Source organism: Scyliorhinus canicula, chromosome 9 (genome assembly GCF_902713615.1).
Source record: "Scyliorhinus canicula chromosome 9, sScyCan1.1, whole genome shotgun sequence".
Classification (NCBI taxonomy): Eukaryota; Metazoa; Chordata; class Chondrichthyes; order Carcharhiniformes; family Scyliorhinidae; genus Scyliorhinus; species Scyliorhinus canicula.
In genome coordinates, this window is record NC_052154.1 from 170265642 (window position 1) to 170283292 (window position 17651).

General features: G+C 41.6%; 1 protein-coding gene across 3 annotated transcripts in view; it reads right to left on the reverse strand.

Moving 5' to 3' along the window:
• sbf2 (SET binding factor 2) overlaps nucleotides 1-17651 on the reverse strand; it is a 725521-nt gene that overhangs the window by 348270 nt on the left and 359600 nt on the right. For all 3 annotated transcript variants that reach the window (XM_038808179.1, XM_038808177.1, XM_038808178.1), the window contains exon 6: nucleotides 13839-13944. In XM_038808179.1, coding sequence (XP_038664107.1) covers nucleotides 13839-13944 — 106 coding nt within the window. The remainder of the gene's footprint in view (nucleotides 1-13838; nucleotides 13945-17651) is intronic.

The window sequence follows — 17651 nt, forward strand, 5'->3', positions numbered from 1 at the left end:
GGTGTAGCAGGCGGTAAAGAAGGCTAATGGTATGTTGGCCTTCATTGCGAGAGGTTTCGAGTATAGAAGCAGGGAGGTGTTGCCGCAATTGTACAGGGCCTTGGTGAGGCCACGCTTGGAGAATTGTGTGCAGTTTTGATCTCCTTCTCTGAGAAAGGATGTTCTTGATCTCGAGGGAGTGCAGCTACGGTTTACCAGACTGATTCCAGGGATGGCGGGACTGTCATATGAGGAGAGATTGACTAGGTTGGGATTGTTCTCGCTGGAGTTCAGAATAATGACAGGGGATCTCACAGAGACTTATAAAATTCTAACAGGACTAGACAGGGTAGATGCAGGGAAGATGTTACCAATGATGGGTGTGTCCAGAATCAGGGGTCACAGTCTGAGGATTCAGAATAAACCATGTCAGACAGGGATAAGGAGACATTTCTTCACACAAAGAGAGGTGAGCCTCTGGAATTCATTACCACTGGAAGTAGTTGATGATAAAACTTTGAATATATTCAAGAGGCGGTTGGATATAGCACTTGGGGAGAATGGGATCAAAGGCTATGGGGAGAAAGCAGGATTAGGCTATTGAGTTGGATGATCAGCCATGACCGTGATGAATGGCGGAGCAGGCTTGAAGGGCCAAAAGGCCTCCTCCTGCTCTTATCGTCTATGTACCTATCTATCTATGTATAACATATTAAGAGGCACATCCAAATATATAGCGAGAACACGACTTGCAATGTGGTTCACGGGAAACCTTGTAGGAGCAAGTCAGACAATGCAGTGCTTATAAATCTGAGATAGGGGTCCCACACTTTACAGAATGTATCAGACTTAGAATGGATCACAGACATCAGGAATTCCATGGGGATAAACTCTATGACTATATTATGCCAGTTTTGAACATGTATCAAGGATAGTTTTAAAAGCAGCAAGAGTCAGGATGCTGCATAACCTTTTTCATTGATGCAAACAATTCTCCTATCTGGAAGACCCATAATTTGGAACAAATGATCAAATTCTAAAGCCTTGTCAAATATCCTCTCCAGCTCCTTAACTACACCAGACTAATAGAATTGATTCTTGATACAGGTCCATACACAGTGTATATAATCACCCTCCACTAGCAGGCATTTTGGGCACATAGGCGATATAGCAGGATCAAACCTATGCCACAGACTTCATTATGCAAGCGGTGCAAGATATTGAACTGAGTTTGAACTGAATCTCCTTCATTCTGTTGCATACCAAATTTTCATTGGCATAATCCCAAATTCTATCCCATTTCTCCTCATCAATATTAGTAGCCAAGTGAGTAGCCAAGTCTCTTTCCTAAGACCACAAGGAACCCAATGTACTTAAACAGGATCTAGAACATAAAGAATCATTAAACGTGCTAATTAGCTGTTTAGGCTCAGCAGAAATCATGATATTTTCCACTGCTGAAATACAAGAGTCAAGACATAAAGTTGTCTTGTTAAGGATAAGTCTCTAAACTGCAAATACTTAAAAAAAGGAGTGTCTCGGAATGTCGAATTGTTGGCATAGCTGCTTAAAGAATGACAAGGAAGCACCACTGAAGATATTTCCCAGTCTACCAATGGTTCTATTGCTCCAAGTATCAAACCCATGGTCCATAAGACCCAATGGGAAGTCTGGGCTGCCCTGGGTGGGAGAGAGTGGAAGTCAGTCCCTTCTAATTGATGTGCTCTCTGATTATTAATAATAATAATATTTTCACTCCTACCAGAACGACGTAAAGTTCCTGTAAAATAACAAGACCTGCAAAGGTTAAGCCAACTGGTCTGCTTCAATATCGAGCCCAATGACAGTAGGGTCCTATCTAACCTAGTCCCTTAAATCTAAGATGAGAGTCTAATTGGTACAGTCTAATAATGTTCAAGATCCCAAATCCCCCTTCTATCCTGGAATCTGCAACTTGGAGTGCTTTAGATAAGACACCTTTTTCTCCCCATATAAATGAGATGATAATTCCATTGACATCCTTTTAAGACTAGCAGACAATAAGTTTGGCAACATCTGCAAGGGATACATCAATCTAGGCCTCGATCTCTAAGTGAGCTTGAGGTCCCCCCACATCCCTCACCCACAGACAATGCAAACCCAGCAGACACGGGCATCCTTGCCCCCCCCCCCCCCCCCCCAAGTAAGCACACCCCATTATGGCATTGCGCAAGGCTCTCCACCTTTGTGTCCCCCCTTCACTCTTCCCCTCTCAGGCCCATCACCATTTACCCCCCTCTACGCTTCATACCCCCCCTCCACCTCCCCACCCTTCATGCCCCCCACTTTCACCCATCCCACCTTTCATATCCCCCCCATCCTTCGTGTCTTCCTTGGGTATGGCCCCTCAGGACCTGACCCTTGGCGGTGCCAGGCTGGTGTTTTTTGCCCCTTGGTGTTTCTCAGCTCTGACCATAAAGATACTGCATCGTCGGAACTAAGATCCCTCACTATTGCATTATTCTCCTCTGTAATCAGCAATGTCACCCCATTGCCTTTTCCTTTTTGTCTGTCCTTCCTAAATACTGGACGTTCAGTTCCATCTCTGGCCACTCTGCAGTCATGTCTCTATAATCACAACAATATCATATCTGTCTGCATCTATCTGCACGATTAATTCATCCACTTTATTGCAAACGCTGAATGCATTAGGGCATAAAGCCTTAAACCTTGTCTTTTTAAAGTTTGTTGTCCCGTTCCCATTATATTTCGCTGTGGCACTGCTTAATTCTGGCCCTTGATTTCCCTACCAGTCACTTTTCTTACTCCCCTTTGTCTTTTGTTCTTATCCTTGTTTCCCCCTCCTCTGACTTTTTGCATTGGCTCCAATTCCCCTTTCATTTTAGTTTAAACCCACCCCAACCACTCTAGCAAATACTCCCCCTAGGACAACAGACCTTGTTCTGCCCACGTGTACCTCATCCAGTTTGCACTGGTCCCACCTCCCCCAGAACCAGTCTTAATGTCCCAGAGATCTGAATCCCATCCCCAAGCCCCACCATTTCTTCAGCCAATAATTCATTGGCTATATCCTGCTATATCTGCTCTGACAAGCACGTGACCCTGGTAAAAACAGACCTTTGATCTTAAGTATCTTCCAAAAGGTTTAATTTAATTTCAACTTACTTCTCAACTCTCAATATTCTGCTTTTAGGACCTCATCCCTTTTTTTGCCTGTGTAATTTCTACCAAAATGCTCCACACCCACTGACTGTTCCCCCTCCCTCTCCAGAATGTCCTGTAGCCGCTCCGAGACATGTTTGACTCGAGCACCAGGGAGACAACATATCATCCTGGAGTCTCATTTGTGGCCACAGAAACACCCATCCATTCCCCTTACAATTGAATCCCCAACAATTATTGAATTCCCACACCTCTCACTCTCTCCCTGCACAGCAGAGCCAATTGTGTTGCAACAAATTTGGTTATTGCTACTTTCCCCTGAGAGACCATTCTCTCCCCACCCCCTCCAACTCCAAAAGTTGTATATCTGTTTTTGCAGGGAAATGGCAACAGGAGAATCCTACATTGCCTGCCTAGTCCACTTGCTCTGCCTGGTGGTCACCCATTCTCTTCCTGCCTGTGCAGTCCTAGCTTGTGGTGTGACACCTTTCTGTACCTGCTACTCTCACTTTGCGAATGCTCCAAAGACCCCAGACTGCACTCCAGCTCTGAAACCCAGGCTTATAGGAGCTGCAGCTGCCAATACTTCCTGCATACGTGCTGGCCCCGGATACCAGAAATGTTCCTGACTTCGCACATAGAACAGGAGGAACACACCACAGCTTTGAGCTCTCCTGCCATTAATTAACCTATTAAATTAAACCTTTTGGAAGATACTGAAGATCAAATAATATTAATTACTCTTGGGCCCTTCTTCTCTAGTCCTTGATACGACAGAGTATAGCCCTTACAACTACAAGAGATAAAATTAGAAAATAGTTACACGACTGTAACTCTCCCAATCCACTGCTTCCACTTGCCCTGCGTCACTTTTGAATCCTGATGTCACATCAGGAGCTCCAAACTCCAAGCAAGCACTCTGCGCTCATATAACTTTTGAAGTTTCTTTCAATATTACAATGTTAGAGAGGAAAAATCAGGTGCATGGAAGAGACCATCAACCCTTTCCCTATACCATGCACAAAAATACTATTTTAACCTTCTTGCCAGAAGAATTCTTAAAGTGTACTATTCACTGCTTGTATTTAACCAGACTAATACTACTCTTGTAGAATAACAAAAATATTGTCACTCTCCAAGAGGTCTCTTGCCTATGTTGCTTCATTTAGTATTTTCGCAATTCAATCTCCCATAAATTCAGTTTTGCCTATAAATTGTCCCTGCTAGGGGGATAATACATTCTAACCATTTTAATTCCCATGGACACCATCGATTTCTAGTCAACAATGTCAAAAATGCATATGATTACTTGTCTTAGAAATCATAAGTGTCAGCGTCAGTTGGGACTGGAATTTGTGTGCAATTTTTATACTGAGGTTCATAGAACCTACAGTGCAGAAGGAGGCCATTCTGCCCACCAAGTCCGTACTGGCACTTGGAAAGAGCAGCCTACTTAAGCCCACACCTCACCCTATCCTCGTAACCCAGTAACCCCACCTAACCTTTTGGACACGGTCATGTGAGAGTACCTTTAAGAAATGAGTGTTTATAAATAGGTGTGTATATAAATATCTGTAGTGAGAGTACCTTTAAGAAATGGAGGTTTATTACTACAGTGATGTCAGAGAGTGGGTGGAGCTGGGCTGTCTGTCAGCTTTGTACTGTCGCTTTAGGCTTTTTGCTGCAGGGTGGGTTTGATTTCATTTTTAGTTTTGGAGAAGCTGCAATCACAACAGGATGTGTATGAATCTCTGCAAGCTTATGAGTGTCCATTTGCTGATTTCAACCTGGTTACTGTTCTCAGTAGTGAAGTTAAGCCTGATGTCTTTCTGTAAAAAGGTGTTTTAAAGTGTTATGGATGTTAAAAGGAAAGCTTAAAGGATTACCAGTGTTGTAGTCTTTGGGGGTTGTATTTGAATTAATGGTTGCTAAGATGGTCACTGTATGTTTTAAAAAGGTTAACTTGAGTTCATAGAATAAACATAGTTTTGCTTTAAAAAATACTTTTCCATTTCTGCTGTACCACACCTGTAGAATGGGCCATATGCTTCCCCATACCACAATCTATTAAAAGTTGTGGGTCAGGTGAACTCCATGATACACTTTGGGGTTCTCTAAACCTTGGCCCATAACATCACTAAGGGGCAATTTAGCACAGCCAATCCACCTAACCTGCACATCTTTGGACTGTGGGAGAAAACCTGAGCACCCGGAGGAAACCCACACAGGCACAGGGAGAAAGTGCAAACTCCACACAGTCACTCGAGGCCGGAATTGAACCTGGGACCCTGGAGCTGTGAGGCAGCAGTGCTAACTCCTGTTCACTATACGTTGTGAACAGCAGACCATGTTTCAGTTCATTGTGAATCACATTTTTAATTTCAATGCACTCAGAAACCAGCAGATGGCATCAACTTCAAGAGCTCTGTCATTGATACATTTCTGGGATGGAAATTCCTTGATCTGGCTGATGGCAAAATTACACCAACCTTACTGAAGGCAATGTATGCTAAAATTTCCTGCGAATTTAATTAGTATACACTGAAGAGTAAAAGCCATAATGAAAATCAGCATCATCAATTAAGGCCGTTCAAAAGAGTCTAACATAGGCCATCTTTCTTCTTTCAGTACCTCTTTACCACTTGATGTTATGAAAATTTAAAGTCTGAAGTCATCAAACAACCATTTATGCACAGGATATTTCTGGAAATGAAGTGTTGTTATTTAATGCAATTGATTTCAATATCATAAAAATGTTTTCAAATACATAGAAAAACTGTTCCCAAAGGGGGTCCCAATGTCGATAAATTTTAAAGAAAGTTTAAAAAAATTTAAAGTACCCAATAATTTTTTTCCAATTAAGGAGCAACTTAGCATGGCCAATGCACCTACCTTGCACATCTTTGGGTTGTGGGGGTGAGACTCACGCATTCACGGGGAGAATGTGCAAACTCCACACCGACAGTGACCAGTGACCCAGGGCCGGGATCAAACCCGGGTCCTTGCCGCCGTCAAGCAGCAGTGCTAACCACTGCGTCACTCTGCCACCCGCTTAAAAGAAAATTAAATGCTATAAAACATCTGAAAAAGTGATTTCATAGAATCAGAATTTTTGCATCAATTGGAATTTGATGGGATGATATTTGGGGCGCAACACAAACAAATAGAAAAATTGTGAGGTGAAATCTTTAATTGTAAAACTGATTTAATCCATTTACACATAAAGTTACTCAGAAGACCAGCATAACACAGTTCTTGTAATACTGTTGAACCTCAAATTGCAAGGGAATTCCAACCATTGTGGGGGCGATTCTCCGAGCCCCACGCCGGGCCAGAGAATCGCCGCAACCGCGTCACGACACCCCTGCGCGCAATTCTCTGAGATGTGGACAATCGGCGCCATTTGCGCTGGCGCATTTGATGCAGCACCGGCCATGGGCCGCTGGAATCGGTGGGCCACCGATTCTTCGGCCCGGATGGGCGATGCGGCCGCGCGAATACGACAGAGTCCCGCTGGCGCCATTCACCCCTGGTCGCTGCCAGCGGGAACTCTGCGCGAACGGTCGAGGGGCAGCCTGTGTTTGGGTGGGTGGGGTGGGTGGGGGGAGGCTCCGTCCCCGGGGGTGAGGAGGGCTCTGATGGGGTCTGGCCCGTGATCGGACCCACCGATCGGCGGGCCGGCCTCTCCCCTCCGGGCCTACTTTCTTGTGCGGCCGGCCCATGAACACTGACGCCATGTTGAGTCGGGTCCGGCGCGCTAAAGTCCCCCGCGCATGCGCAGGTTGGCACGGCCCATCTGCGCATGCGCGGGTTGGCGTGGCACCTATTTGGCGGCGGGAAAGGAGACTAGAGCGGCGTGAACTGCTCCAGCGTCGTGCTGGCCTCGGTCGTACCCGGGCCCGGTTCGCGACGGCGTTAACACTTGGGCTCCACATTGGAGAATCGCCCCCTCGCGGCTGGTTTAGCACACTGGGCTAAATCGCTGGCTTTTAAAGCAGACCAAGGCAGGCCAGCAGCACGGTTCAATTCCCGTACCAGCCTCTCCAAACAAGCGCCGGAATGTGGCCAATAGGGGCTTTTCACAGTAACTTCATTGAAGCCTACTCGTGACAATAAGCGATTTTCATTTCATTTCATTCATATATGTACGCTGTGTCTTTTATGATTTTTTTTTTTGCAAACTATTTGACATGTTAATTAAGTCTGTTAAAAACTTTAGAATTGTGTTTTTAAGACTTCCTGATCTATTAATGTTATTTATTCTAATTTTCACACTTCTAAACTAATTAATCGATTGATTAGAAAGTGCTTTGGGACGCCTTGAGGTAATGACTTGCACTATGTAAGTTTTTCCTTTTCTTTATAACACCAATAAAATTGCTGAATTTCTAAGTTCAAAATATTTCCCCCAAAAATGTCTGTGAATTCAGCGCAAAATGAGAAACAGAAATATTTGAAGACACTATAAATAACTTAACATCCCCTTCATAGAACTATTTTCTGAAGTGTAACTGACATTTTTACTGCAATATATTGGGCCTAACTTTAAGACACCCAAATCTGCATGACTCCCAACCAGGCTTTTCTTGAGCATGCTTTATGATACTTCAAAAACAGGGTTCTTTTTTCAGTATTAGGTAAGCACATTATCTGTTTCTCATGTTGACCAATAAAGGACATTTAAAAATTTCACTGATCACAAAGGCTAATTAATGAATGCATTATCAGTCCAACGTGCCCGTTTCCACATCCAGTCATAACATATGTTTCAGATCAAAATGTAACGCCACTTCTGTACCTTTGTTCATTTCTTGTACAGTTTGACAGGTTACTTTACAAAAACATTTTTAACTTCAATAAGAACTGCATATTTGGTAATAGAACTTTTGATTCTGTATTTTAAATCATTTTCATAAAGTCTATTACTGGAAAAGGGTCAGTTGAAACCAAAAAAATATGGCAAAATGGAATTTGAAAACCATTCCAAGTCAGATTGTTGATAGCAACTGTAGATTATGTACACTCTTCCTAAATGGTATCCCCAGTAAATCATTTCATTACTTTCACACAAATGGTGCCATTTTACTAGTGGTCCTATGGTATGTTCCCTGTAAAACTTTTGAGTATATATATTAAAAACTATAATTAAACATTCTTGCACAATTCATACATTTTTAATCTAAGAATCAGAAAAAATAAGCAACGTGTTCATTCTGCCAATCTCATTTGTATTCCCATAATTTGTTTCATCTATTCATTCTAGGGACAGGAACACCATTGTTTAGGCTGCATTTATTATCCATTCCTAATTGTCCTCCGATGATGGCGTTGAGCCCTCTTCAACCTCTCAAAGGATTCATATATATGTCTTCAGAGAACAGTTAAGAATCAACCAAGTTGGTGTGGAATTTAAGTCACCAATGGTAGACCAGGAAAAGAGGACAGATGTGCTTGTGGAGAAGATAGTAATGAGAATTTTTTCTTTAAATGGTAGTCCAACTGCTTCAGGGAGACAGGAAGGAAAACTGGTAACTATAGGCTTGTTAGACTGATATTATTAGTAGGGAAAATGTTAGAATCAGGTGATAGGGACATGGTAACAGAGCACTTAGAAATATTACAGCTGCGAAAAGTCAACAAAGACTTACAAAAGAAAAATCATGTTTCACAAAGAATGAAAGTTTCTGTGGCTGTAACCTGCAGGAAAGTGGGGGAACCAGTGTATCTGGGTATTCAAAAAATATTTGATTAGATGCAACAAAAAGAGGTTATTAAACAAAATTAGTGGATTGAGAGCAGTCCATTATCATTGGTGAGAATTGAGTCACAGGCAGAAAGCAGAGAGTAGAAATAAATGGATCATGTTCATGTAGCAGGCTGTAACTAGTGAGAACCGACATGGATCAGTGCTTAGGCCTGGGCTATTTATAATTTTTATCAATGACCCATGTGTGGGGACCGAGTGTAATGTATCCATGTTACGCAGGAAATTAAGAGGAAGACACAAAGAGGCTGTAAAAGGGGACAGAAAGGCGAAGTGAGTGGGCAAGAATGGGGCAGATGGAATATAATGCAGAGCAGGGTATGGTTTGATAGAAAAAATAGAACAGTGGATTTTTTAACAATGGTGAGAAATTAGGAAATGTTAGTATTTAGTGAAACGTAGGTGAGAGTTAGCATGTAAGCAATTAGGAAAACAAATGGTGTGTTGACCTTAATTTCAAAAATATTGGAGTATAAGTGAATAGAAAAGTTACTGAAAATAGAGAGACCATACCTAGTGCAGTTTTGATCTTTTTACCCAAGAAAAAATATACTTGCCTTGAAAAGGTACAATGAAGGTTCACTGGACATCCCAGGATGCGGGGACTGTCTTAGGAGGAAAAAGTGAGTAGACTAGATCTACGATTCTTAAGATTTTTTGGAAGAATGAGAAATTGTGCGGGATTCTCTGACCCCGGGGCCGGGCCGGGAACAATTCGTGTGATGACGCCGCGACGCCAGTCCTCCGGTGACCGGAGAATCGGCAGCATTGGCGCCAGCGTGGTCGGTGCGGCGCCGGTCGGGGGCTGCTCAACGTTGCCCCCCCCCCCCCCGCGATTCTCCGCCCGGGATGGGCCGGGTGGCCGCCAAGAAAGCCCGAGTCCCGCCGGCACTGTTCACATGTGGTCATACCCGGCGGGACCTCGGAGTCCATCCTCCGGGGAGCGGCCTGTGGGGGGTGTGGAGATTCGACCCCAGGAGGGGCCTCCACCGTGGCCTGGCCTGCGATCGGGGCCTAACGATCGGCGGGCCGGCCTCTCTTTGTGGGGGCCTCTGTTACTCCGTGCCAGCCCCTGTAGCCCTATGCCATGTTGCGTTGGGGCTGGTGCGGAGAAGGAAGCTGCCGGACATGCCCGAGTTCGCACAGGTCGCAGCGCGCATGCGCAGACCCGCGGCACACGTTTGACGCCGGTATCGCCAGGTGGAGCGGCATGAGTCACTGCAGTGCTGTGCCAGCCCCCGTAGGGTAGTGGATCTAGGAAAATGGGGATAGTGGCAGAATATAGCCTGGATGATCAGTTGTGACTTTATTCAATTCAGGATCCAGGAGTTGTTTGGACTACTTCTACTCCTATTTCTATAGGTTCATGGTCTATTTTGCTAATATCTGTTTTTTATTTCCAGATACTTTAAATTACTTAAACTTCTCAAATTGCCTGGTGAGATTTGATTATCAATCAAGGCCTCTGGAATACTGGTCCAGTAACATAATCACTTCACCAACTAACATGACATAATTCATACCAAGCCTCTCCTGAGCATTCTCCAACCACCACTTCAAGCAATCAAATATGGGTAAAACTATGGTTGAGCATCCCTGATTTTGCAAACGTTTTTAGCCATCGAGTACATCAATAACATAACCTTAGCAATAATAGGATCCGTTCACAAGGCCCGGTTGTGCTTTTCTATTGTCTGTAAATTTCGGAATGGACAGTCTCCTCAAAAACCTTATCTGCAGTAGGATCAAAGCAGATGATTCCATTCAATATAATTCCAAAGTAAAAGAGTCAACTTAACGGTCTCAGAAAATACTTGACTTCCAAATCCTGGCCAACTGCTCCCAGTGTGTGAATGCATGCATTTAACCACCAGTTTGTGCATAAATCTGTAGCTCCCACAATAAATCTACACTATTTCAGCAGCGAAAACACAAATCGCATGGCATTCAGCAGCTAAAACAGTTTGTTGACATAAAAATCCTTAAATCTCATAATGGATGTAAACAAAATGGATATAAACATAATGGACATTCTGAAGATTCAATCTTGTTTGATCTGATAACATTGCCATTCCTTCACACAAGGCAGACCAAAATAACATTGATGACAATTCTCTGGGTGTGATTAGATAGTTAAGAATGGAACCAAGCCAGTGCAATCCCATCTTGTTGGCCAACAGTGTGGAGGCACAACAGGAGGATGGTGTGGTCGACTGTGTCAAAGGCTGGAAATAGGTTGAGAAGGGATAATTTGCCTCTGTCACAGTCCTGTAGGATGTAATTTGTGACTTTGCTAAGAGTCATCTTGGTACCTGGCAGGGGCAGGGACCTTATTGGAGAGATTCAAACATGAAATACAGGAGCGAATTAGTTTCACCATCAACTTTTTTGTCTATAAATATTTCAATGTTCTTTATAGATTTTTGTTCCCCAAATGATTTTACAGTTTTAGTTTTCCACAAGAAATAGTGACAAAAGTTAGACTACATTATATCTTTATATTTAACAAGTGTGAGATTGTAATACTATGGGAACATATAGACTATGAAAGAAAAACATACATCAAATAAAAGTGGCTATATACTCAGGAACCACAAGTCTTCAACAGACTTATATAATAAAATAAGCTCAAAAATAAAGCGCAACCACCATGCTTTTCTCTCGATGGATTTCAGTGAAATGAACAATTCATAAATTGGTATTTTGAAATAAACAATAACTCACATTTATGTAGCTTCCTGACCAATAAATTTTAGCTACTGGGATTAGCAGTTCCTTTTCACAAGGAAGCCTGACAACCTGCTTTTCCATTGAACTTTCACTGTTTCTTGTACGTCATTGCACCACCAAATAAGATTGCTGATCAACCTATTTACATGTGCACCATTATTCTATTTTTACCAATTAGGAACTGATACAAAATGGCGCGGAAAAGGACCCTTCAAGCAATCAAGAGCAAGTGAGGCAAAAAATGTGTCTGAAATAAAGCTTTGGCTACATACTAGGCCCTTCAACTTAATCGCACTACGAAAGCATTTGAAAACTAACTACCATCAAAATTGTTTCTTCTGTCTACTTCAATAATGACGACAGGAGATAGTCAGAGGATGTCCAATAGGTTGGTTAACGAGGTAGGTTTTTAAAAGTCTTAAAGATGGAGAGGGAGGAAATTCCAAAGCATGAGACATTTGAAGACTGATGGCACTGATGGGCAAAGAAAGCCAGCATTCACATAGGTCCAAAGTTTGGGTGGGAAACAGGGGCATATGGAGGCGGAAAGAGATTTCAGAGAAGTGATGAGAAAGAGGCACAGCTGATAGGATTTAAACATATCGATAAACACTTTAAATTTATAGGAATTGGGGAACCAGAAAGCAAAGTGTGGGATATCTTATGGACAACAGAATTTGACGAACTAACATTTAGGAAGAATTGGTCGTCAAGGCCAATCAAAACAGCACTGGAATAGCCAGGTCTGGAGGTGACAAAGGCATTATTTAAAGGTTTGAACAGTAGTCAGGCTAAGACAGAGAAAGGACAATGGCCACGATCTTCCCAAAAGGGAACAAAGTCCCCCAGTGAGCATGTTTAGCCGTGTGTTTCCCGGCACTCGCAGTGCCAAGAAATACATGAGTATTCAAAGCGACTCGTGTTGAATAAGGGGCCTGAACAGGGAAAGTGCGGCCCAAGGCTGCACATAGCCTGTTTGTTTTACAATGAGGAGCTCCACTTGCCAGAACTCCCCATTGTAGCAAGAGACCAGGACGCCATTTTTAAATGACATCCCGATCTCCGAGGCCCCCGAAAGAATCCCTGATTTCCCTCCACAGCCCAAACGCAATATGCGTTGTTTAGCAACAGGAGGTTCTTGCCAGAGAGAAAACATGCTCTTAGTTTTAACTGGAAGCCAGAGCAGTTGGAGACAAGACACTGGTGAATATCTCTCAACTGTGCCAGAGAAGGTGGACAGGTCAAAGGAATTGCAAAGATGCAAGCTTCCAAAGCAACAACATTACCAGGGAATTGGGACACAAGGAATGTTTGAAATGGCTGGAATTAAAAGAACAGGGACACAGGTATTGCTTAGAAGAATTCAAGGAAAAGTAAACATAGGGTTCTGAGTTAAAGAGAATCACCAGATTTGAAGTGGGAAAGCAGACTTCAGAGTGAAATCAAAAGTGATGCAATTTTACTACTGTTCAAGCAATTGTGAACAGTCTGAACAGCACTCAAGCCAAATAAATACTAATGACATTGGTGTAAATGCTGTACTTAATTCACTGTTAAAAGTGGAGCTGACTCTGATTAACAAAGTGTGTTGTAAAACCAGGACTGGAGTTCGGAATGCAAACGGCTAAGGAAAAACATTATTGTAAGAAGATTTTAAAGCTTGTTTTTGGGAGTGGAGTTTGGAAACTCCCATGTGACAATCATTTGGGGGGGTTCTGAGGAGTAAACCATAGGCTCTAATCTGGGTTCAGAGGGGAGTGCGTCTTACCACAGTCACTTGCGTGCTCAAAAATCACAGTAACTTAATTGTTAATGTAAGCCCACTTGTGACAATAATAAAGATTATTATTATTAAAAGGGTCTTTGGGGTTCAATAAGATCATTGTAATTTAAGTTGTATTTAGTAATCTATGTTAATCCTAAAACCTGTGTGTAATTCTTGTGCTAAAGGGGGAGTAAAAGAATCTTGTATCGTATTTTCTTGTTGTTAAAACCAATTAGCAGTCTTGTAACTCTGTTTCTTCACGTTTTAAAAATCAAAAATTGAAGTTACGGTCTTTTGAGCCAGGGTTCCATTCTGGGATCTTCCTGTCCAGTTATATCATAAAAGTGTAGTCAATACGTACATGATTTATGGAATCAAATCTAGCTTGAAATAATTACTAAAACATAATTAGCAGATGTATTAATAATCCAGACCTACCCAGCTGTTGAAAAAGAAGAGCCACACTTGTGCTCGTCACAGGAAGACCATCATACAAAGGAGTTTGAATCAACTGTCTATCTCCTGCTCCCAATGAAAATAGTTTCTGTTGGGAAAAAATAAAACATGCAACCAAAAAGAATTATCTTCTTCAATTAAAATAAGAAAATAAGAAAAAGGAGTAACTAACACACTCGGTTCAGCATTGTTCATTGATAGACAGCACAGTAATAAAACAGTACCTTCACTGAAGGGCTACGCACTTGACTTCAAAGGATGATGACTACTTAAATGGAACAATGTCCTGATTAACAAGAAGTACAACAATGCTTGGTGGCAGTGAGAAAGGAAAAGCAGACATTGTGAAAGGTCAATATTGAGCCAATTCAACAAATAGTCAAATTAAGGTTTAAAGTCTATCTTTGTTTCAGGTACTTGTGAGAAGCTGTGTTAATCAATCCTCTCAAATCTTAAAGTTAGCTGTCCCTAGATGGAATAGCTTTACCATTTAACAATTAAACCAAAGCAAACAAATTTGCTGAGAATTTTCTTAAACCTGCTGGCTTTCTACAACTTGAATATTATGAAGGAACTGTATCTAACTAAGAAGTATGCAGCAAATTATTAAAATACTCCAAAGAACCATTAGACAAAACAGGTCCCATTCAACAGGTTTGATAAGATTAAACTTTTGTTTCTGGACTGAAACCTGTTTGTGTAACCACGACAGTTTGACTCAATTCCTCTTTTAACACTCGTTGGTCTGGCAAGAAAGAAACAAACTAGACTTTTTGGCATAAAAAGTTAGCTATAAAATCTTTGCTGTACTATTAATAGGATGCACAGATAGATCTTCACTTAAATTAAACCTTTTTGTAACTTACTGAATTCTTAATATAAAGGATGGAAATTTAAAAACCAAGACGTTGCTTGATTGGGAGCCAATGTAAGTCAGCGAACACAGGAATAGAACTTGGTATGTGCTAAGACACGGGCAGCAGTTTTGGATCATTTCTTACCGAAGGGTAGAATATGGGAGACCAGCCAAGACTGCATTGGAATAGTCGAGTCTAGAGGTAACAAAGGCCTGAATGAGGGTTCCAACAGGGAAATGAACTGAGTCAAGCGACATGAAGGAGGTAGAAAAAGGAAGCCGTAATGACGGCATAGGAGGTCAAATGTTCATCTTGGTTCGTGCCACAGAAAGGCATGCAGTCAGTAGCTAAGCAATGTAGTTTGGAGCAGGAACTGGAATCAATGGTTTCAATCTTACCAATATTTAATTAGAGGAAATTTCTGCGCATCCAGTATTAGATGTTGGGTAATCAGTCTGATAATTTAACCATGATGTGGAGATGCCGGCGTTGGACTGGGGTGAGCACAGTAAGAAGTCTTACAACACCAGGTTAAAGTCCAACAGGTTTGTTTCAAACACGAGCTTTCGGAGCACGGCTCCTTCTTCAGGTGAAGGAGGAGCCGTGCTCCGAAAGCTCGTGTTTGAAACAAACCTGTTGGACTTTAACCTGGTGTTGTAAGACTTCTTACTGTGATAATTTAACAGCAGTGAAGGAGTCAAAAGAGTTGGTGGTGAGCAAAAGTTGTATGTCATCAGTGTACCTGAAAACTAAAGATGAATCTTTGGATGAAATCGCCAAGGGGCAGCATGTAGAAGAGAAATAGAAAGAGACCAAGGATCAATCCTTGGGGATATGACAGATAATGATGCATTTACAGGAATATACTGCAAGGGAATCTCTGGATACAATTAGATCGGCAAGAACCAGTTGAGGGCAGCCCCTCCCAGCTGAATGAAACTGGAGAGACATTGGAAGAGGATGGCAGTCAACTGTGTCAAATGCTGCAGACAGATAGAGAAGGTGAGGAGGGAAGGTTTACCTTTGTCACAATGACATAAGATACCCCATCCCCATTGTGTCCACCTTCTTCTTCTCTCATGTCCACCACTGCTGAAACCTATGTCAATGCTTTCACTACTTTCCCTTAGACTTCAACAGCACCTTTGCTCATCTGCCCTGCTTCAATTTACAACTTATTTCACAAAAAGGCCCACTTTCATTTTTCACTGACCTTATTACCATGCCTGACACCGACCCCCCACCACACAGCAAACATAGCATCCCTTGTACTCATTTGCACATTGCTACAGGATCTCCCATCCTACCTTTATGACAAACTCCCAGCCTTATATCTGAGCCCAAGCTCTTTGATTCTCCATCTCTGGCTGCCTGTGCTTCTCCCTTTCCTCTGACCAACCATTTACAGTTGAGCTGTCAGCTGCCTTGACCTTTCAGATCTCTGAATTTACTCCACAAATCCATCCAGTTTACTATTTTTTTCCTGTTATAAGAACCTCCTCATAACATATATTAATGGTCGCTCTTATTCGATCATATCTCTCAATTCTTCAGCTACAGCTCAGTGTCTGTTTCTCAATTTCTACCTATAATTGATGCTTTGAAGAAAGCTTTAAAAGCGAGAGAATCATTTACATGCACAGCTGGTCGTCTTATTTATTAACCGACATGAGTGGAGTTCCATTAGCTATATATAGACGGCATGTACTCAAAACAGTGAGCAGAGACTTCCTTCAATGCTAGAAAATAAATGTTAGCTGCAAAGCACTATGACAAGCTTCACTATAGGCCAGAGACTATGATTCATGAGGTATTATTTTTCAATTAAACAAACCAAATCAATTTTGTATTTGTTATTCAAGATGTTTTCTGCTAGATATGAAGCCTGACAAACAAAAGGAGCATCGACTTGATAAATCTTAATCACAGGAACATTGGGTCAACAAGATTATCTGCATTCTGTCAGCCAGATGGGGGTCATACGGGCATTTTTGTTTAGTACATGTCTGATTTTTATCTTTTTTTTCCGTACCAGACCAACACAGCATTTTAGCTTTAACAAAACATTCAGCAGGTAACAGGGCTTCAATTTTGTATTGGAAAAATAAACATAAGCATATGATAATGACTTAGCTTTTACAAATAATATGCTCCAATAATTGTAATATTTCTGAAGTACAGAGGGTTTGTACAAGTTTTAAGATTGAGGCAAAACATTTGTAAATAAAATTTATATGTTGAACAAAGGAACAATATTCCTGCACTTTTCATTAACAGAATATTTTGTTTTTTTATTTTATCCTGGGATGAAAGAGTATTTCACAATTATTGTTTTTTTCAGAAGTGAAAATTTAATATTTTTGTGATTACCACCTTTAAAACGAGCATTAATCTCTCGTTCCTTTCTCCCCAAAGCTGTGTGTGTTTTGGTAAAAACAATTTATGCAATAAAATTAGACAAATTCTAAGCTACTTTACCAGGTTACATCAATGTAGGAATCCCAGCATCATGTGCTGTTAAAAATTAGACCATTCCTTTAGTGGGAAAAGCGGATTGGGGAATTGTGTATGTAAGCCATGTTGGCTGAGTTTGGTTGTTGGTTGTGTGCGTGTTGTTCACTTTGGGTTTTTTTTCTCTTGAAAATTGTTAAAATTATAAATGCCTTAATAAATACATTATTAAAAAATTAGACCATTCCCAAATAGTGGTTTCACTATATTTTCACTTCATGTCAGTAGCAGGTTGTGCAAAATGTTACGAACTTGGAATTAACTAAAGTCCCAATTAAATGAAAAGTTCAAAGATTATCTACGCTAGGCAAAGGTATGAAGTGTTAGAGAACCAAGGCATGGAAAGGCATTAAAGATTAGCCAAGGTCCAACTGAATGACAGATTCAAGGGACTGATTAGCCAATTTCTGTTTTGACGACAGATGTA